Below are 21,739 nucleotides of genomic sequence, written 5' to 3' on the forward strand. Positions count from 1 at the left end.
AGAAGCTCTAGAAAGGAGTGGAGGAAAGCATTTGGGGGAATAGGAAGCTTGTATTTAATTTTTACATGCCAGTGAAGATGTAAGTTACCCACAAAGTTGAATGTGCTCATACTTAGTGATGTGCCCCTGTCCATATGCGTTTTTAAATTATCCAGAAATTCCAGATGAATTACCTGAAACGTTCAGGTAATTAGCAGGTGTGATTTTTAGAGGTCTTTGTGTGGTTCACAGGACTGAAATTTGCTGCTGCTTTTCAAGAGGTGGAAGGAATATTTGAATAACTTTAAAAACCTCACCAGTCCCTGTTTGTGCAGGCAGTGACTGATGTGTTGGGGCAAACTGAGCTTTAGTTGCACGGATAGAGGCATACAAAGTGACGGTTCCTTTTGCTTTTAGCTCTCCTCTAGCTAAAAGCATTCATGTAAAAAGAGAGACATCCTAGTGAATTAGTTCTAGTTAGTATGCTGTGGTACCTGTGGTGGGCTCAATCTCGCTGCCTTTTCTTCAGCTACGGTAATCTTTACATCTTGCTGTCACTTGTGCTTTGGATCAAATCCTGCTTCTCCAGGATCTTCTGAAGTGGTTATTCCTGAGTAGAAACACCTATTAGACAGCGGTGGCAAACAATAAATGTGAATGAATTTATTCCTGTGATCGTGATACTTGTAAACTGCAGTATTTGGATCAACCTGCGTTTATGAACGATTGTTGTAATTACTTTCTGTATTTCGTTTGTCTTTTTCTTGCCTAAATTCAGGAGTTTACTATCCTCAAACCATGTCTCGCTTTGTGCGGCCTCCTCCATCAGCTCCAGAGCCTGGTCCGCCTTATTTAGACCATTACTCCCCCTACCTTCAGGATCGTGTGGTGAGCCCCCAGTACACACAGCCGCAGCAATATCCTCCCATGGGACAGCCCATATATCCACCACACTACGACAGCCGCCGCGTCTATCCCCCTGTGCAGCCCTATCAGCGAGAGGAGATGGGGACAGGGCTTCCTCGGCCCATTGAAATTCCACAAGCAGCTGTACCCTCCTACGTACCTGAATCCAGGGACAGATACCCACAAACGGAGGGTTATTGCCCAGTGGCTCCGCATCTCAGTCAGATCAGACCTTCCTGCCACCGGGTACGGTTTTCCTATTGTGTTTTTGAAATCATTCCCCAGAGAGAAAATACAAACTAGTTGAGAAATGGATGTTTCTTTTTTTGTTTCTTTTTTTTTTTTTTCAATAAGGTGATGGTTTTATGAGGAATTAAAAAAAAAAAAAAAAAAGGAGAATTTAGTGAAGCTGATGAAAAACCAGAAGGCTGTTTATTATTGACCAACTAGGCAATTGTAATGATTGTTAGTGTGTAAAAAAGCAGCTTGCTGCTTAGAGCTTGAAAAGTATAAGTACCGTAGTTTTCCATTTCTTGCAACATACAGCTGCCATCCCTTGCTTGGATAAAACATTTTCTAGTTTAGTAATTCAGTATGTTAATGCTTCAGAAGTTTTGTAATGTATTTCTGTCTTAATTTCAGCCTCATCCCAGCCTGGATGAACTGCACCGACGAAGGAAAGAGATCATGGCACAGTTAGAGGAGAGGAAGGTTATTTCCCCACCTCCTTTTGCACCTTCTCCAACCTTGCCTCATCCTTTTCATTCAGAAGAGGTAAGCATATTTTCACTTGTGAGTATGATTAGAAAATATTGTAGAGTTTTTTTTGTGTGTGCTGACAAGTGACCATAACAAGAAAAATAGAACAGTACTGTGTTGAAAAACATTGTGGAGATAATCATATATTGCAGGTGTGAAGCCCTTGTAGTATGATCTCCAACATGGCTGGCTATTATGTGATCTACCACTGATCTGAAGTGATCTGCTGTAGGTGCCACCAAGAGAATTAGATCAAGCCATTATTAATTGAGGTTGTCAGACTTTAAGTCACTAAACTTGGCTTCATTCATTCCCGACAAGTTTTGAGTTACCCAACAGTTTGACAGAGATGTGGGGCTTCTTTGGTATTGTTTGTTTTTTAAACCAGGGTTAATATATCACTCTCATACTGAGCAAGTGAACAGTTGACACTGGAACTGTTACCAGGCGATCAGGATTTGATATGTGTTGTGCCTGTTGTGGCCTAATTCCAAATGGATTCAATTTAAATAATAATAATAATAATAATAAATTCTGATGGTGTCTTTTTAAGCTCAGTGCTGTTGATCTAATCAGTTGTGGCTGTGAAGCTGCATCTTCTCCTTACTGACAGAACCAGATCTTTGTTTTTGTACAGTACTTAGACGAAGACCTGAAGGTAGCTGGGAAATACAAAGGAAATGACTACAGCCAGTATTCTCCCTGGTCCTGTGACACCATCGGCTCCTACATTGGAACCAAAGATGCGAAACCCAAAGATGTTGTGGCAGCAAGGAGTGTGGAGATGGCGGTATGTAGGGATTACGGGAGCACTGAACAAAGGTTAATGCTTCTCCAGGTTAGGAAGGACTCTTTGCTCTCCATGTTGATGGCAGTACTTGTGATGGGCTTTTAAGCTCAAAAGTGCATCATAGTGAAAGAGTGTATTTGCAAGTGAGCGGAGAGCTCTGCTTTTGAGGTTATGAACAGCCTGCATTACTGTTTTTAAATTCTGGATGTAGATGCAGCTAACCACTCTGCCGTGGTTCTTTATGCTTACTTGAAATCTAAAAATGACTCTGCAGGCAGCTTGTTAATTAGACACATCCATCTGTTGCTTCCTTTACTTCTCTCTGTAATAGGGAGATACCATAACTTTGTGCTATTAATTCCATTTACGGTGATTATGACTGCTGTCAACTGTATCATCAGATGCTATTAGAAAGACTTTCTGAGATGTTGTGACCACAAGAATGCTCTATATTTGCTTGAAATTTCTCAAAGGAAGTGTAGTCATAACACTTGATTGATTCATCTTGAGAACAGTTTCCAACTCTTTGCTGTGCATATTCAGTCCTTCACTGATGCTATGACTGGATATGATGTTACTTCATGCAGCTGTGTTTTTCTAGATCACTTCTGCAAAAAGAAAGGGGCAGAGCTACTGGGGGGCCACTACTGGGAGACGTGAGTGTAGGAAAAAAATCTGATTCTGAAGTAACACCACTGTTCTATTTCTTCCTAACATTTCAGAAGAAGTATAGTGTTAGCCCATGGAAGTAGAAATGCCTGCAGACCTTGAAGGGAAATGTCTGTTTTGTCTGAGGGACTATTTTAGAGATGCTGAAAATACATAATGCTGGATTTCATGCATTTGGCATTGTGACTTTTGCTGCTTTAACTCCTCGTCACTCAGTGAAAAGAAGTACATGAGAATTGATGCTATCATCCAACAGACTTGAGATGAAAATGTCAGGCTTTTTTTAGAATCCCTTTGCCTAATGCTTCTTTCAGCATGTTAAATTTCTTTAGTTTTCAGTTCAGCAGTGATTTCTGCTGTCATCCCTTTATTCCTGTTTGTTACCTGGTCAATTTCCATCAATCCTCTCCTCACTGAAAGCTTGCAGAGTTTTAATTTTGAGCTGTAATGAAGCGATTTTAAAATTTTGACTTCTCTCTGGTCTTCTGTGGCCCCTAAGAGTGTTGACTATGCACCTCAGTTAGAAACCTGGGTGTTCCAAACAGTACGACTGCTTAAAAAAAAATCTGACTACGGAGAGATGTATTGTACGTGTCCAAGTAAGTGTTTTACTGACTGATTCCAATTCTGCAGGCTGTTAGGTGATAAAGGCCTTAACCCTGTGCTTCAGAGGCATTTCTTTTGGGCTGTGGAAGGAATATGTATTCCTCAGTGATGCCTACTGATCTCCTTGATTTTATTCTCTAGTTCTTCACTGCTTGTCCCATTAAACTTTCTCTGTCTTCCATCGGCTGCTGCTCTCTTCTCTTGGTTTGCTCTGTTTCACATTGGTGGTAGTGGTGAACATCTTAAGCTAAACTATTAATGATTCGTGAACCAAAAGCAGCGGAGATACAAACTGCAGAACAGGAAGACTATTTGAAGGATGAAGAAACAGAACAGGAGGGCACCTTATTGTACTGGTACCAGCTTGTTTAAAAGGGGTGTGGTTTTGCTCTCTTCTGATTAAATTCTTCTTTCCCATCTCTTGTCTAGAACGTGGATAGTAAAGCCATGCGTGACCAACGATTAGACATGCAGAGAAGAGCAGCAGAGGCTGGTGATGATGACCTCATTCCATTTGGAGACCGACCGACTGTGTCGAGATTTGGGGCTATCTCTCGTACTTCCAAAGCAATGTACCAGAATTCTGGTCCCATTCAGGCCATGGCGGTTCAGGGAGCTTCCACCAAATCAATCATTTCAGGTATGCACGTGCTCTGGGATTTTGATGGTTGTCACTGTTTTCTTCAGTGCTACAGTATAGTGCAAAGTGAAGACAGGCTCTGAGCTTCTTTCTTGCCTCAGAAATATAGGTAAGGTGTATGTTATGACCGTAAAATAACTGCTAGAGCTATGGCAGACTGAGAAACCCAGATAAAAAGCTGCAGCTTCTTCCTGTTCCAAGGACAGACTTGTTCACACACAGAATGTGCATTGGTAACATGTTGTCAGTGATACAGGAAAATTAATTTGTTCTCCTGGTCCCTCTGAGGTGAGGTTACTTTAAATCTGTTGCAGTAGAATCTAGAAATTGGCTGCTTTCTCAGGTATGAGTTAGCTGAGTGATTTAAGTGATAATTTTGTAGGATTACAACATGACTTGTTTTCCTTGTTTGCTGGCAGACTACAGTCCTTACGGAACTCATGGTGGCTGGGGAGGCTCTCCATATTCTCCCCATCAGAATATACCTTCTCAGGGACGTTTCAATGACAGGTAGAAGTGTTCTACGTTTTTTTTTTTTCTTCTGCCTTTTTCTAAGATCTTCCTTCTTATCTCTTTCCTTCTGTACCAGCTCAATTATTATTATTTTTAATCTCCTTTCTTCTCGTTGTTTTTCTGATCTCAAAGGGAGAGACTGTCCATGTCAGATGTGGCTGGTCATGGAAAACAGTTGCCCTCAGCTGAGCGGGAGCAGCAACTGCGCATGGAGCTGCAGCAAGTGGACCATCAGATTAGCCAGCAGACACAAATGAGAGGACTGGAGGTTGGTACCAACATTTGTAAGAGTGATGAGAAGTGGCAGGGAGAGAGAGATGAAGCTAACTTTTCATATGGAGCTGCTTTTTGTATGTTGATGACCCTTTTCTCTGTAATAATACTCAGTATCAATATTTAATTCTCTGATGATAGACATTAGGACTGTGGTAGAAGTGTAAACGTCTTTGCTTAGCAGCAGAAACTTCCAGGACTTCGCAATTAAGCAAATCAACACCATACTTGAATGTGCACTCTGTGCTCATTCATGTTTGCTTTCATTATCTCTCTCACTCCCCCTCTCTGTTCACCTGTTCACTCAGAGGCAAACTTCTTTTTTGAAGTGGCTGTTTGTTCCTCTTGGCTCCATTGGCCCTGAAAATGTCTGATTCTGTGTGCAGACAGCTGTGTGACCTTCATCTGTTTCATGTTTGGCTTTGTGTTGTACCTGTTTCTTCCTGAATAGCACAAGCCACAGAAGTGAAAATTAACTATTAAGTACAGTTAAACTGAACAAATTAAAGCTTAATATTTTGTCTCCTTTTGGAAGAAATGTTGTCACTTGCAACATAAAGAAATATGGGAGTCTGCATTTGTAAAGGAATTAATGAGCTGAAATTTTTGTTTGTATTTTGTGAGATTTAAATAGAAGGAGAAATACCAGGGCATAACGAAGCAGTGGATATAGCAAATCTTTTTTTTTTTTTTTTTTTTTTTTTGCTTGTTTCATTTTCGTAATACATTGAGCAGGGGAGAAATCAGTAAACATTTCTGTCTTCAGAAAACACTAGAAAACTATTCTAAGTTCCTCAGCAAGTACTCCTATCAGTTGTCTTTGCAGGAGGAATTGCTATAAGTAGTGAGTTGTTAGCAGTTTCTACTTAAGCTATGGCTATGTGAGAACTTGTGTCAAGTTAGAAGGATTATTGCTGATTTGTTGTAACAGCTGACAAATTTGAAGTGGCAGCAGCAGTTACAAGTAGTCTGTATTTTTTAGATACTTGAAACGTAACTTGTGTTCTCGTGCTCTTGTTTGGGAACAAGAGATTGTTCAAAATTTTGCATGTCTACTTTTGCCATAATGGAAGAGTATTGGAAAGTTTTCAAAACCCTTGAATGGCCTGCCTCTCCTCCTCATTGTTACTGCAGTTGTGTCAGTGTTAAATCCTACATAGTTGAGTTTGAACTTTGATTTTACCATAATGGATGGTAAATCCAACAATTTGGATTTGTTGGAACTCACGGGTTATTGTGAGTAACAGCAGCCTTCAAGTTGTAAGTATATTTGTAATACAGAAAGCTTTATAATTTGCCTGTTACCACATTCTCATAGTCACTAAAATTCAAGTCTGAGCATAAATAACTAGATTATCTTACTTTTTTTTGGTCAAATTAATGAGCACCTCTACTTATAGACCAGCCATATGCTTGGCTGTGAGTAGATGGTGCAGTTCTCAGTGTCTAAATGCAGAGCACAAACTCACAGAACTCATTCCCAGATGTTAACAGATTTTTGGAGGGGCTGACATGGTTACTGCTTTTAACTTGGCTGCTGATAACCTGTGACTACAGTCTTCTGACCCTCTCTCTTCCTGTGCTTCCTTATCTGGGTCAGTAGAGAATGACATGTGCCATTATCTTATATATATACCGAACTCTAACATAGTGGTGTGATAAATTCTACGCTGTAAAACAAAGCAGCAGGTTTATGTATCTGCTCTTATCTTTTCTCAACAGGTAGCTCACAAAAGAGTTTTTGCTCTTATGCTTTACCTTACTTTCAGGGAGGGAGAGGCATGAAGGGAATATCCATGCAAATTTGTTATAGTAAAAGGTATTTAACACTTCAAAAATGGAAAGATATGTCTGTAAGTAGAAGAGACGTTTGAAGTTGCACTGAAATTATTTCAGGTGGGACCTTGTTAAGCATGGAGTGAGAAGGTCTTGGTTTTACAAATAAGCGATACTCCAGAGTTATGGCCTAGTGCTCTTTTTGTGCTTGCTGTGCCATGTGCTCAGTTGTGTATGTGCTTGGCTTTATGCATTTAGGCTGTTAGTAACAGGCTGCTGTTGCAGAGGGAGGCGACTACCCTGGCAGGCCAACCACAGCCCCCACCCCCACCTCCCAAGTGGCCTGGGATGATCTCAAGTGAACAGCTGAGCTTGGAGCTACACCAGGTGGAAAGGGAAATTGGGAAGAGAACCCGGGAGCTGAGCATGGTGAGTGCTGTGGGGCTGGGAGGCAGAGAGGTGGAGTGGAGGGCTGTGTAGCTGCCTGCAGCCCTTTCACCCCAGCAAAATGGCTCTCTGCTGGCTGCCAACAGCTGGAGTCACCCATCTCCCTCTTCACCTCTTGATTCTTCGAAACCTCCAGAGAAGTTTTGTGATTCTTTGTAAAGGATTTGAATTTGAGCCACTTTAAAATACTCTGCTTTTATTTTGTTGCTGTTTGAAAATGAGCGTGGCGCTGGATTTGCTGAAAATATGAATTGTCTCCAAGATCACTGTGCTGTGAGTTGTGTAAATCGCTTTAGTACAGAAAACATCTCCTGCAGGTGTAGGCTAGTGTTCAGTGGTCTGTGTGCTGTTACAGTCTATGGTCTTTGTGTGTTCTTACAAGAATTACCCCTTCCTTTCAGAAAGTACTGCGTCCTGAGATGATGAGAATATCTTACTGAGTCTCTTTTCTTGTCTCATGGCTTTTGTGGGCTGCACTTTGCAACTCCAATTTACAGGCACTCATCACTGATCCTAAAGAAAAAGTCTCAGGTTCTTTTAACGCCATGTTAAAGAGTTATTTCTTCTCCCCCCCACCCTTTTTTTTTTTTTTTTTTTAAAAGGAAAGCCAGTCTTCACTGGATATAAAAAACAAACTGGGCACCACTAAACAGACAGAAAATGGACAGTTAGAACCACAAAGCAAGGTTCCAGCTGAGGACCTCGCACTGGCATTCAGGTAACATGAATATTACGAGCTTTCTTTGCACAACAGGGGAATGGCTTAATTGGGGTCAGACTGTTATATAAATAAATACCCCTTGCCTCATGTTTCTGATGTGGAAGCAACTGCTAGGAAAAGATTGTACAAATCCAGTTGTTGCAGTGCAAGTGTGAATTAAGGGCCATTTCAGCTGATGGGTAGCTCGCTGTACGGTAGTTAACACGTCAGAAAAACTGCTGTATTTTTCAGACCAGAAGTTCATGTAGTCAATATTGGATGGTTAATAGGGGGGAGTGGGAAATGCACAGTGAGAGTAGAAGAATTCTTTATCTGCTGATTTAGTTTCAAATAAATGTTCCAGATGTGAGGGGGAAGTTATTCCATCCCGGTTTGTAACGTGAGTGCTGTGTGTAGGATAGTACATAGCTTTGAAACCGAGTTCATTTCTATTAGAAGGCAATAATTTTTAATGTAGATTCTAGAATTAGTTTGATACTCAGTTGAAATAAGTTGTTGGCTGGCAGTGCTGGGGAATCTACAGTTTTCATTGGCTGCAAGTATGTGCAGATATTCAGATGTTATCAGAAAAGCTCAAATGCTGCAGATGCGTCATTAGTCAAGACTATGGTACTTCATGCAAGTGGTTTGGAATCTGCATATTTATTCAGAAAATGCATCCTTTTCAATAGTTTATGAAAGTCCACGCTTCTTATATCCACTCTTAGCTCTCCTTTGCACCATTAGACTGAGACTTCCGAAGGGGAAACTGTTTCAGTTGCTATTTTAGTACAAAACCCTGGAAGTAATGAAATAGAAACAACTTCCATACATCCATGCATGTTAAATATTCTGGAATAAATGTGTGTATCATGCAGAACTTATCTAGAATACTAAAGGCGTTTGGTTTTGTTTGTTTTCGTAAAATCTTATGTCTTCCTGATGAGATCTGAAGTGTAGCAGACAGCCTATTCGTTGTACGTGGTTTGTGATTACACATGTTCAGAACTGCTTATTGAGGTGCTGCAACAAGTATTGAAATCCTTTCACTTAAACTTTCAAAGCTCAATAATTACTCCTCTTCATCTCATCCCCTTTCTCCTCTTCATCTCATCCCCTTTCTCCTCACAACTTTTCCAGCAGCGATGTTCCAAATGGATCAGCCTTGACACAAGAAAACATCAGCCTCCTGTCAAACAAGGCAGCATCTCTCAGCCTGTCAGAGGACCCGGAGGGAGGAGGAGACAGCCAAGACTCCCAGAGAATGGGTGTTACACCCACATCTGCTCCATGAAGAGAGGCCAGCGTACCCCAGAGTTCCTTTTGCTGGGGTGTTGGTAGCTTCCGTCACGTTTTATTCTAGGAGTGATTGGAGAAACCCAGGAGCAACAGCCTTAGCAGAGCAGCAGGTCCAGAGGCAATGTGCACAAACACAAATACTAGAAACAAATCCTGCACATAGTTCACATTAACGCATTTTTTAATTAAAAAAAAATGAAAATTAGCAGTATCTGCAAGCAATTCAAATTAAATTTGTTTTTGTTCTGTGAATGAACTTTATTTTAATAACTTCGGACGCCTTGGGTCCCAGGGCTTAAAAAAATAAGATATTATATATATACTCTGTTTGATTAATTGTATGATCTTAATGAAGTAGGTTTTTTCTTTTTTTTTTTGGTATTATTACATACCCAGTGCGTAATTCCTTATCACTTCTATTTCTCAACAAATATAACAACCTGGCCATTTCTTTTGTATGATTTAAAGGTAAACAGGGAATGTGGGCTGTAGAGTAGCTCTGGATTGCAGTTTGTCAGAAGATGTGCAGCAAATTAAATTCATAGAACAGTTTCTCCCCTTGTTTGTAGGAACTGAGCCCAGCTTTTTTCTCGTTTAAGTAATTTTAAGTTTAAATATGACAAAATCTTTTTCTGTGCAACAGATGCAGACCAAATGTAAGCTTGTGCACAGCATGGGTGATCAGAACAGGAACAAACGATATGTCCAACATTCAGTACTTTTATTTGAAGATTGCTGTCATGGTGGGTTTTATTTTGGTGGAGTTCAGCAGAATGCAGGCAGCTGAGGCTCACAGTAGAGAGACTGAACTATCCAGTCAGGGTTGTGCAGCATTAGTGAGGCAAGGTCTCTAGAAATAGCAAGCAGGAAGAATATAAGGCTGTGCAGTTGCTTGGAAGGGTGTTAACTGGAGGTGAACTGTTGGCCTGTACTTGGTCACCCAGTGTTAGGTTGGTTTTGCTTGGTTGTTTTTCCCACTCTCGTTACGCTTTTAAAATAAGCTTGTCCAAAGTGCATACAATGAGGTTAATGCAGAGGGACTCATTAACCTCTCTGCTTTCTGAAACAGGTCTTTTGTGTGCACTTCCCTCTCAGCAATTCTTGCCTTTGTTATTTCTTCATAGTTACTTTATTATTAAACATATAATAATTTCTTCTATGACCGGATTATTTTTTTCTGTTCAGTGGCACATCAGGTATTTAATTGTGATGCTGTTTTGAGTGCCTTTCACTGACAGAGATGGTCATCTTTGGTTTGTGCACATCAGCAATGGTCATATCTCAAAAACAGAGGAGAATTGTTTGTTCTCTTGTAAAGTTCCCATTGTTTAGGTTCTGTGTGTCACAGACTTCGGAATCAATTTCTGGTTTGTCTGTCGCTGCTGCACTGAATCCTTCCCAGATGCCTATTTAGAGGAGAAAAGCTGCATCAAAAATTCCACGTCAGGTGCAGCACTGATCCTATCAGTCATAGTGGAAAGTAAATTTGGTTTGAGACCTAGCGTGCTGCTTCTAGTAGATGCTTTGTAAGCGTGAGTTGGAGGAACCGTGAGCCTTTAAAGAAACAAGGGACTTGTTCTTGCTGCACATTTTTTGACTTTGTTGGCGTGCGCTAGGGTGAGACCCTGCATATGAAGAACTTCATAGAGGTTGATTTTTGAAGTGCTGCTCCCTCTGCACCTTCTTGCCCTGTTATTTTCTTTCTGGGTTAGACTACTAAATCAGAAAGCACTGGTTATGTAATAAATTACTGCATTGCTTTTGTTGGGTAAAGCAAGAGTTAATAATTTTCTTGTTTGTTTGTTTGTTTTTTCCTTAACTTTAACTCCTGCTGAGGTCATAGCAACCTTGGGCTAAGCTTTGCATTCATCATACTGTTAAATAAAACAAAATATGGGGGGTGGGAGGGGATACAGTCCCACTATTGCCTACCAGTAGGAGAGTCCAAACAGAAGACTCTTTTGAGTAGCAATTATTTAATTTGCCCAGTCAAGGCACCGCGTTTGTATACTATTTCACATTGAATTTGATTATGCCCTACAGACCTGGCTGGTCAAGGATTTGATACACATATTGGCTTGGGATTCGAGCTTTCTTTTTTATTTAAATAAAAATTTATATATAAATATATATATATACATATATACATAGTTATATCTGTATATATATTGGGTATGTTTTAAGAATTTTTTCGCATGAGCGCAGCTGTTGTGATCAGATATCTGGGAGGTAGAAGCACTGAGTGAAAATAAAGGCATTTTTCAGCACACACCCATGTATCTCCATATCTTCACGCATATTTATTTTGCTCTTAGTTGAGCTTTAGCCTCTTAACTGCTAGCAGTAGTTTTAAAGCATGCTTTTATTTTTTAAACCCCTCTTAACTTTTGGCAAAGAATCATCTTGGCGCTGCAACTTTGCCAGCCCCCATCCATCCGCATCTCCTACTTGAAGCCTAGCAGCACAGCCGTTCCCTTGGCACTGAGCAGAGCGAGGCTGATGCAGTTTAGAGCCTGGTAGGTCTGTTTCCCCCCTTCTCTGCTCTGAGCGTGGTGAGGAGCTACAGGTTCCTGGCAGCGTGCTTGGCAGCCGGCTGACGCAGCACGGCGCTGTGTCCTCCCATTCTCGAGCGCAGAGCTCCACCATCAGGTCAGCCTGCTCTTCCTTGGTTTTAATTAGTGTACTTCTTCCTGCTGAGTCTTTATCAGCACAGGGAGCTCGTTTTTGTTGAGATAATTAGTGCAATATTCTCACCTAGGAGGACAAGCCCAGAAGGTATCTTCTGTTTACTGCAATATTTTTTTAATGTGAACTGAATTCTCAAGAACGGTTATGATTGGAACTACAGATTCCTTTTCAACACTAGTAAGAAAATCTGGAGGAGCAGAGAACTTTGTTTTACCTTTTATTGCTTCTGCCAGCTAGTTTCCTTTCCACGTTAGGAATTGCTCCCTCTTCTTTTGCTCCTTGGAGGTTAGCATTAAATCTTTCAGATTGCCTCTGCTGGCCTACATATAGCAAATGCTTCCAAAACATGGATTAGAAAGGAGACCTTACTCTTGTTGCTTCTCCTGTGTCCTGCTCTCCGTGCTGTACTTTGTGCGTGGTGTCCTTGTTGTGATCAATGTGTTCAGGTGAATGGCCTCTTTGCCCAGTATTATAGTTTGGCTTGTTAAATAGTTTGTTTAATATCTACCAGCAATATTGATTTTTGTTATTTCCCCCCTCCTCTTGCCCTTTCCTTGTTTCTCTGGAAAAGCTTAGTTGATGAGACAGTCAAACAGCCATGTATGGTGCATGTGTTTAATTCTTTCTGAAAGCAGCACCTAAAATGTTCACTTTTTACGAAAAAAACTGGGAGAGCAGGTAGTTATACATACAGTGAAGGCACTGACAGTTGCAGTATGTAACCAGAGAGTGACAGTTCCTGGAGCAACCCTATACCGCATCATGGCCCCAGTTGTACAGGAATACGTGTGCACCTGCATGAAGCTGGTCTGATCTGTAAAGCAGTTCAGTCCTCCTACTAAAGCAAGAGGGAATAGTATTACAGTGGTGTTAAGAGCATCATTTCGTAGGTAGGTTGGATTTTCTCCTGCAATAGACACCTTTGGAGTTGTTGATACCTGAGTTTCAGCTTCAGCATGGACAACCCTCCCTCTCCCCCCAAGAGCGGGAAGCTTCAGGTGGTAGGTTAAGCTTCAGTGTGTCAGTGATTCAGCCAGTGTAGAAGTGATGTTGGTTTATTCTGTACCATCAGTATCTTTCTTTTAGAAACATCACTGCATCCTTTCCTACGCCCTAGTTCTCTATGTAGGAGAAATCTATACTTAGTTTCCCCTTTTGTATGTTACTGTATCCTGTCCCATTTTAGAATAGCACCTTTTTCCTTATTATCAGAGGACCTTTCAAAACTTGGAGTACTGCTGTCCCCTTCTTTCCCTCAATTTCTTTTCTGTCTTGTTTCCTTCGAGCCTTCTTCTCTGCCTCTTGTCCATACCTTCCTTTCTTTCCTTCTTGGCTTGCCCATTCACCCTCCCTGATTGTGTAACAGTGACAGCTTGCTGCCTCAAAACAGAGCATTCAAATGAATTCGCTTAGCCAATAACTTCTGTGAAGTTGCCTTTTCTAATGGTGTTATTACTCAGTGATGCACAAATGTGATATTGCCCCTACTGGTAGGCAAACGAGGGATCTGTATAAACATGGTAAACTGCTGTTTTTCTTTAAAGGAGAGCCAAAGACTTGTGCTTTACACTTTTTTTTTTTTTTTTCCTGGTGTAGCCATTTGATTGTCAAATCTTTGTAGGGTTCTGTGAGTTGACTGTATTATCCTAACAGAAATTTTAAAATCTTCACAATTGTCAAGCCTTACCCATGCATTGTGTTGTGGAAAATCATTCTGTGTAGTCATACAAATTGCCATGTACTGAGATGTATCTGGGGTATTCTGACATGTTCTGTCTCCCGTGTGCTCTCCCAGCTGCTCGAGTGGCTCATTTAGAGAGGGAGAAGAAACAGAAATTTTGTATAATTGAAGAAGCCTTGTCTTAGTTTAAATTGACTTGAATACTGATTTGAATTATCTTTATTTGCAGTAAAAGATAAATCTGTGCTACAAACAGATTTATTGAGCTATTGAGCCCTTTGGAACTGAAAAGGTACATCAAACTACCATTAAATTAGATGAATAAGAAGCAAACTCATACGACTACCTTGTCTCATGACAGCAAAAAAGGCAAAATCCTTTTAGAAAGGACTAGGAAGGAGGCTTTTCACTGACAAAAATAAAAGTTCACTTGCATTTCCCTGCCTAACTTAAATTCTTGCAGACTGTTACTCAGGTTTTTGGGTTCAGAGAGAAATCTGTGAGGAGCCTAACTCCTTGCTGCCATTTCCACTTATAATCTGAACTATAACGAAGCAAACTGCAGGATAGTTTCCTGAAGGAGTGCAGTATAAACTAGCTATTTCACGCCTACTTGTATGGTTCAACAAATTCAGAGCTAACAGTCAGGAGGCTCAGCAGCAGGAGTGCTGACTCACCTTCCCTGTTCTAAAGTGAGGAACGAAGAAAACCCGTATCAGCAGCGTGCAAGTGCTGTGTGTGTCCACGTGCAGATGGAGTATTTGTCGTCTTAGAATAGCTAGAAGGAACACAGAGCAAGACTGGCTGTTTCTATGACTTCACTGCCATCGGATTTGGTCACTGTTCGTTTTTACAGAACATCACCTCCTACTCTGAGCTAAAAAAAAAAAAATAAGTGTCAGCAGCTTAATCTTTTGTATGACAACAGATCAATTTCCCTGGGTGAAAAAAAGGAAGCAAAGTTCTTGAGTTGTTTAAAAAGGAGTTTAGACATGAATTAGAAAGACCATCTGCCTTGCTTGCATAAAGTCTGAATTTGAGGAGAGTGAGGTCAGACCTTGGTGCTAGAAGTTGGATGGCTGCTGCTTGCAGTACCCGAGCACGCGGTCTGCGTAGCACAGATTGATCATGCATAGCTTGGAATGTCAAACACTGCACTGGGGTTTCTGTTTTCCACACTCAGCTGTTATCAAGTGCATTAACTCCTACTGAAAGGAGGAAGAAAGAGGCTGAAGAGTAAATCAGCTCAAGTTATGTAAGTAAACAGTTCAGGGGAACGTTATCCCAGCCGAGTCCCCTTACCTAGTTAATAAATGGTCTTTACTCTTGTGTAGGAAGAAGCTCAGTGTTGTCACTGTCTGTGAGGCACTTCTTGTGATGCAGGTAGGGTCTTGATTAGCAGGGGAAAGGAGAACAAACTTAATACTGATTTATTTATTTTTTATGGCAAGAGTAACATGGAGTGGTGGAAACTCTGAATGCTGTTGTAAGTTAAGAGGGTGCAGTTTTTTCTGAAAATTCCTAATAAAAAGAGCATGTGGGAATTTGGATTTTTCTGCATCCTCTTCTTTCTACATCAGAAACATCCCAGTCATTAGAAGCTTAAAATCTGTGACCATAGTAATCAAAATTGGATGTCTTGTAGCTTAGTAACGTAAATAATTAACTATTTGTCCCAGTCAATCTTTGCAATTTCAGTGAGTTGGCGTATGATTTTAGTGCAGATTGCCAAGTGTTCAGCATTTTGGGCAGTTTAGGTGCCTGGCTGCATCCAGCACACAGTTGGATGTTTTCCTGCTCCAGGAAACAAGAGAGTTCTAGGAAAAATCAGCTTCAGGTGAAGGAAACACAGCCTTGAGAAAAACAGAAGTAACAGGTGGTGCAGTGTCTCTGAAAAAATAACAACACAACGCATTACAGGTAATGGGGTTACGTATGAAATGTGAATGGGAGAAAATATATGTGTAAGGAAAAAAAAAAAAAAAAAAAAAAAACAACAATCTTGTGGAGTATTTGATGTTTAAGAAATGATTTGCTTCCTTGTACTGTTAAATGGATTTATGGATAGTTCTGTGGCAGGCTGTACTCACAAGTCTTTGGCATCCGAACCAGATTGTGTACTGGATGAATCCCACAACTGGACGTGTGCACTGACCTCTTCATTTCCAGCTTTTTAAAATAAAACTTGGTAGCAGCACTTTAGAAATGTGTAAAGCAACAGAGTGGAAACCCTGTTTGCATCACAGCTGCTCCAGAGTTTACAGTTGGCCCCTTTTATCTGCAGCCCCTTCTGCAGGAAGCTGCTGTAACACAGGCAAACCCAGCACACCAGACGGCTTGGTTTTTCTAATTTTAAGGAGTTCCCGTTACCCCTTTGGCCTTTGCTTGCTGTGTAAGCAGCCTCTGTGCTAAGAGGAGCTTTCCTTGAAGTCAGCTTAGCAACTGTGCTGTAGCTTGATTATTTGCCCCGTTTTCTATACCCAGTAACATAGTGTCAGGAGCTCCTTTCTCATTGTAGCTGTTGCTATGGGGAGGAAGAGGTGAGGCAAAGCACTCGTGAGAAGAGAGAGGAGGAGTTACAGGAAGGTCAGTGCAACAGCTCCCAGCTCCTCTTGGAAATATCTGCTTCCAGTTGTGGGATTTCTCTATAGATGACTTTTTTTCTCTTGTTTTTGTAAGCCTAGGTGTTTGTTTGGTTTTTTTTGATCTTGTTAGTTCTGTACCGGTCTCCCCGAGACATACTGCAGTCATTATCACCTTTTTGGGTGGAGTTTATTTTTTGGTTTGTTTGGTTTTTTAAATAACTTTTTAACATTGGTGCATATATGCTTGGGATAGAGCTCATGTAATTTTCCAATCGTATTGATTGTATGTGATTGTGCCCTGCAGAGGTATATTTAACAAAAAATAAAAAGGATAGTCTAGGTAATAAAGGAGACCATGAGATTTGTTGAGTCAGGTTATGAACTATTTCTTGAATTTATTTAGGATTTTGGATAAGTGAAATTCCTTGTCTGCTGTTCTCATAAGTCACTGCTAAACAAAGCGTCGTTATTGCCATGTGTTGAGCTGGTTCTTTTCTTGCTTTTTTCCTCCCCCTGTTTTTCTTTCTTTCCTGCTTCGCTTTCCCATTGAAAAATAATAATTCTTAAGCCTTATGTGGATGGCTGACTGTTGGAGTGATTTTGTGAATATGTGCTGTGTGTAACTATCGGGACGCTTTCAATAGAAGTAGAGATGAAGTAGAGCTTATGAGAAGAGTTCCATCAAGTGAATTCTTTGCAAGTTCAGGGGAAGCTGGAAGCCTTGTACACACACTGAGCCTGCAAGGCACTGCAGTACCTCTCCTTGAAGCATGAGGTACTTTCCTGCCTTTTGGGAAAACCCAGGTGACAAAAGGAGTAGAAGAGGTCACTGTATCTGACTGCCTTTACTCCTGCAGTAGACTTCTTATGGTGGGAAGAACAGCCTGCCAGAAAATGTGCTGCAGTAGGACGGAGCGGGCTGAAGGAGGCAAGAGGCAAGGGAGGTCCAGAGGTCTGAAAGTCAGTGTTTGTCTCCCTGTTTCTTTCTTAAAGTACAGAGCCTACGGTGTCACTTGTGTTAAAGAGCAAGGAAGCGGAGACCTATTGCGTGTGCATGATGGTGACATAGAAAAAGCCTTATGTTGAAATGCTGTTTCCTTTCCTCTCTTTGCTTTGCTTTTTCTCCCTGTTCAAGCTGGCTCAGCCTCACCTTGCTTTCACAGTGTCTGAGAGTCCTTTGAGTTGCAGATCCAACAAACACTTGAACCGGTGGAAAGGTGGTGATTCACTACTTGGTCTGTAAATAGATGGAAGTGTCTACAAGGTCTTATCTGCTTTTCTGTCAGCATTTATATTAAATGATAAATTAATGGAGAACACTGAAATATCTCTCATTTTCTGTCTCGGATGAATGTGCATTCCTCTGGGTCTGCTGTCCTGATGGCGTATGGGTTCAGACCAAGGTGTTGGTTCTCCTTGGGGCTGGAGCATGAGAGATGCTGAATGGCAGAGAAGCAGCTGCTTCTGTGGGCTGTCTGTTCTCTACCTGCCTGCAAGCCAGGTCGCTCCTTCCAACAAGAAAGAATGTTCAACATAACCCATTTTGCTAATTGACTGGAGGTCCAGCATGCAGTGAGCACCAAATGCTGTCCTCGCTGCCTTTAGGGCAGTCACACAGCTGGCCTCTCACTGGGTCACTTGAGACATTCAGTTCCTATGAAGAGAGTTGTGTTTGGTAAGCAATCATGTGGAAACTGGGTGTTTCTGCAGGCAATGGTTCCCTTTCTCATTTTCCCCACTGGTCTGAGGGCTCAAGGATGTTCAGGTACACTTAAAACCAGCTTGAACTTCTGCAGAAGTTTGCTTGGGGAAAAAAAAAAAAAAAAAAAAAAAAGTGTGAATTGCTGCAGTCTGATCAAAGGGACTGAATGGGGAGCTTTGGGGAAATAACCTGCTGTTTTTTTTCTCTGGCCTCCTCAGGGGTGGCTCTGCCCAGCCAGTGCTGAGCTGTTAGTTTGAGCTGAACCCGCAATAAATTGCCACTTAGCTACTGCACTCAAGATAGGTATTTATCAGCTCCCCTGTGGAGTATGGCTTGGGCAGCTGATGGATCCCTTCAGCCCTATGCTAGGTTTGGGAATAAATACTTAGAGGAAGCCCCCAGCTTGCCGTCTTCCTGCATTCTGCAATTAGCCTCGCCGCTAATAGAGCCACCATCGTAAAGGAGTTGTTCCCTTGCTCTGTTTTAGACATTCTGCCTCTGTTTGCAGTGAGTGCATAGCTGCAGTGCTGCTGTGCCTCATCACACTGATGAGCCTTCAATCCCGTAGCTTGAGCTGCATGGGATGTGCAGAACACAGTGGGTGCCTGCCCCTGTTTCACGTGGCATAGAGCTACCCCTCAGCACTGGGTGAAGAGCCCCTGCTTGGGTGCAGCGCACTGCTGTGCTGGGAGCAGAGAACAGGCGATCCCTTCTGAAGGCTCCAGGGCTGTGAGCAGACCTTACCTCAGTGGTTACACCAGCACTGCTGGGAGCACTGTGAGCAGCACAGCTGAGCCCTTCCTTGCAGTGCGCTGCTCGCCTGGAGTTGCTGGGTGCTGCTCAAAGGGCACCGTGTGGCTTCTGTGCTCACTTTGGACAAAGACAGCCCTGCTGGAGGATGGGTGAGAGCAAGAACATGTGCGAGACTGACGTGTTGGGCACAGCCAGTTTCCAGGTGGTACTTATGGCCCTGGGCTGTAACACAGCCTTGCTTTGGAGGCCCTCCTCTGCAGCCTGCGACCGCAAGCGCTGCTCCTGAGAGCTGCGTTTTGCTGAGCAATGAGGTACCAGAGTGAGATTCACAGACACCTCAGGGGTTGGGATTTAGTGACCTCTTGAAAACTTTTTCACGAGCAGTTAATTTTTTTATTGGCAAGAAAGGAAGGCGCCTTACGTTTGTAAGGGGTAGGTGGTCAAACTTTCCCTTGTCAGATTGAACTTTAAAACCTCTTTCAAGCCAAACATTGCTTTTTTGTTTTCCTGCTCTTTGTTTAACCTTCTGCAGCGGTCATCAGCCTTTGGCCCCAGCATCCTGCCCCCATCCTGCCCGCTGCTGGAGCCCAGTGTGGAGCTGCTCTGGGTGCCTAGGGCTTGAGCACTGCCCGTCCTCCTGGGGATCTGCATTTACATCCAGAACACAGGAGGCTGGAGACACCAGGCCGGGTAAGAGAAACCACTTCTGCTAATGCTTCGTTTTTAACCGAATCACAGCTCCATTTTCCTATTGAAGGAACTCAGGCTGCTACTGCTCTGGATGTGGGGCTTCTGCCCAGGACATGGGGAGCTTAGAACATCACAGTTCCCATCGAGGAGCAATTTGTGCCCAGCTCACTGATGGACTGTGCTTCATCTTATTTCTTTGTGGCACTGCTTCATGCTGTGGCGACATCTTTGTAGGCTGGGTTGTCCTGGGTGAGCACCAACCCCGGTCTGGCTGCGTAGGAGCAGCCCTGGTCTGCTCTGCACCGGTCTGGGGGAGGGGAGCAGTAGGGAAGGGTTTTCTGTTGATCTCTAATCAGGTTGAGCTGCTGGGCTCAGAGGAGTGCTGCAGGACTGCCAGGGCAGGTAGCAGGGGTGAGTGCAATGCTTGTTGTGGGATGAAGGCAAAGCTGTGGGAGGACACATGGGCTGTGCTGGCTGCAGCCTGGCTGTGGGATTGGGGGTCCCCACATCTGTATGGAGCCCTCTGGTTTTTAGCTGAATCAGCAACTTGTTCCTTGGTTTTCTGTGCTTCTCACAGAGGTGACTGAAACAGGACGGCCAAGCCCTTCCCCCTCTGTGTGCGCTTCCTTGCCAGTAACCCTTCCCAGGCAGCCATTTGCTGTAATACTTTTGGACTCCCTCCAGCTGATGCGTGGAGTGTGGACAGTATGAAAGGGAGGCCCAAGGAGCTGCTGGGGGGAGCAGGGCAGCTCCCAGCCAGTGGTACGGCATGCAGCCCTGTGGGTCTTGTGTTCCTCTCCCACCGTGTGTGTGTGCCCTGGGTATGCTGGGGGGCTGGGATGGCCCAAGGAGCTGATACATCAGATTGAAGGGGCTAAGAGTGTGAAATCTCACATCCCCCCCCAAACGGATGGAATCTAAAGCCGGGACAAGCTGTGGGATGCTCAGCACCAACCGCAGGGCATGCAGTGCAGTGGTGTGGGGCTGAGCTCCCTCCCCTGCAGGAGCTGGAAGTAGGGAACAGTGCCACTTCCTGCGGTGCTCCCAACTGCCAGAGTGCTTCCCTTCCTCCTGCCTGCCATGGTGCTTGCAGGGTCAGTCTATTTGACTTCCCACCCCTTTCAGGCTTTGCGTTCTGTGCTGCTGCAGCTGTTCCATGCATCTGTCCTTCATATTCTTGCAACAGTATGTTTGCTTTTACCACTCAGAGAGGCCGTGTTCTCAAGAGCAAGAGCATCTTGTGCACGTCCTCTTGCAGTGCTTGCTGCTGCACTAACAGTGTGCTGGAGAGGGCCCCCAAGGCTCGGTACAGCCCCAGTGCCAAATGAGGTAATTTCTGCTTTCATGGAAGAACTGCAGCCCAGATGAAGTCACAGACTGATCTGGGTTGGAAGATCATCCAGCCATTGCACAAGAGCATGGGCAGGGAGTTGTGAAAGAGCCCAGAGCTCCGTGCATCACCCTGTGCTGCCCTGCTGGGTGCTGGCAGCTCCAGTGGTCGTTAAAAAAAAACCTTCAGTTTTGCCACTGAAGGAGCAGCACAAGGTGGCTGGGTGGCTGCAGCAGTGGGCACATGGGGGTCTTTCCCCATCCCTGCCTCCAGAGGAGCCGTGGGGACATGAGCAAACCCATCGGGAGTTACACAGAGGACATCTCTAGGATGCAGTGTTTATCAGCCCTAGGGTGCCCAGTAATGTGCTGCTGGGGCTGGCGGGATGTGTATCCCCTGCTTGAGCTTCCTGCAGTAGTTAGAACAGCGCAAGGCTGAGGTGGGCCTGAAAGCACAGCTAGAAATTGAAAGGGCAGAAGGATTTGAGGGAAGGAAGGAAACAGAGCTGGAGAGGGAGGTCTCCCCAGCAAAAAGGGAAGGAAACCATCCAAAGCACTGTGTCTGAGGGTGCTCCTCTGCTGAGCTTGGGGCACGGAGCTCTTCCCCAGGAGGGAGCAGGGCAGGGTCTGTACAAAGCAAAGATGTGAATGCAGTTCAGAGCGGATTTTGACGCCTTCCCCATAGAGTGGTCAGAGCTTTGGTCTGTTTTTGCACCAGCTTGTTAGGTCTGCTTAAAAAAGGGCACCCGTGGCTCTAGGAAAGCACTGTTTCCATCGTGCTATTCTAAAAGCAGGGTGTGCTCAGAGGTGTGCTGCCCTGCTGGGGCTGTCCCGGTCCATCCCACAGCTGCACTACAGGAGGGCAATGGGAGGAGGACCATGAGGGTCCCGATGCTGGCTGGGCTGGGGGCACCGGGAGCTCCCTGGGCAGGCAGGCACACGCTCAGCAAACTC

The 21,739-nt window shown here is 43.4% G+C and overlaps 1 protein-coding gene across 1 annotated transcript in view; it reads left to right on the forward strand.

Moving 5' to 3' along the window:
• The window catches only part of RC3H1 (ring finger and CCCH-type domains 1), a gene marked incomplete at both ends in the record, with an annotated part of 29,964 nt that extends 20,612 nt beyond the window's left edge, over positions 1–9,352 (forward strand). The window contains 9 exons of the mRNA XM_079535192.1: positions 758–1,131; positions 1,528–1,659; positions 2,282–2,434; positions 4,139–4,349; positions 4,769–4,859; positions 4,995–5,130; positions 7,170–7,340; positions 7,961–8,076; positions 9,199–9,352. Of these exons, the coding sequence (XP_079391318.1) occupies positions 758–1,131; positions 1,528–1,659; positions 2,282–2,434; positions 4,139–4,349; positions 4,769–4,859; positions 4,995–5,130; positions 7,170–7,340; positions 7,961–8,076; positions 9,199–9,352 (1,538 nt within the window). The remainder of the gene's footprint in view (positions 1–757; positions 1,132–1,527; positions 1,660–2,281; positions 2,435–4,138; positions 4,350–4,768; positions 4,860–4,994; positions 5,131–7,169; positions 7,341–7,960; positions 8,077–9,198) is intronic.
• Between the last annotated feature and the right edge of the window lie 12,387 nt (positions 9,353–21,739).

Source organism: Tetrao urogallus (genome assembly GCF_951394365.1).
Source record: "Tetrao urogallus genome assembly, chromosome: 5".
NCBI classification, from domain to species: Eukaryota; Metazoa; Chordata; class Aves; order Galliformes; family Phasianidae; genus Tetrao; species Tetrao urogallus.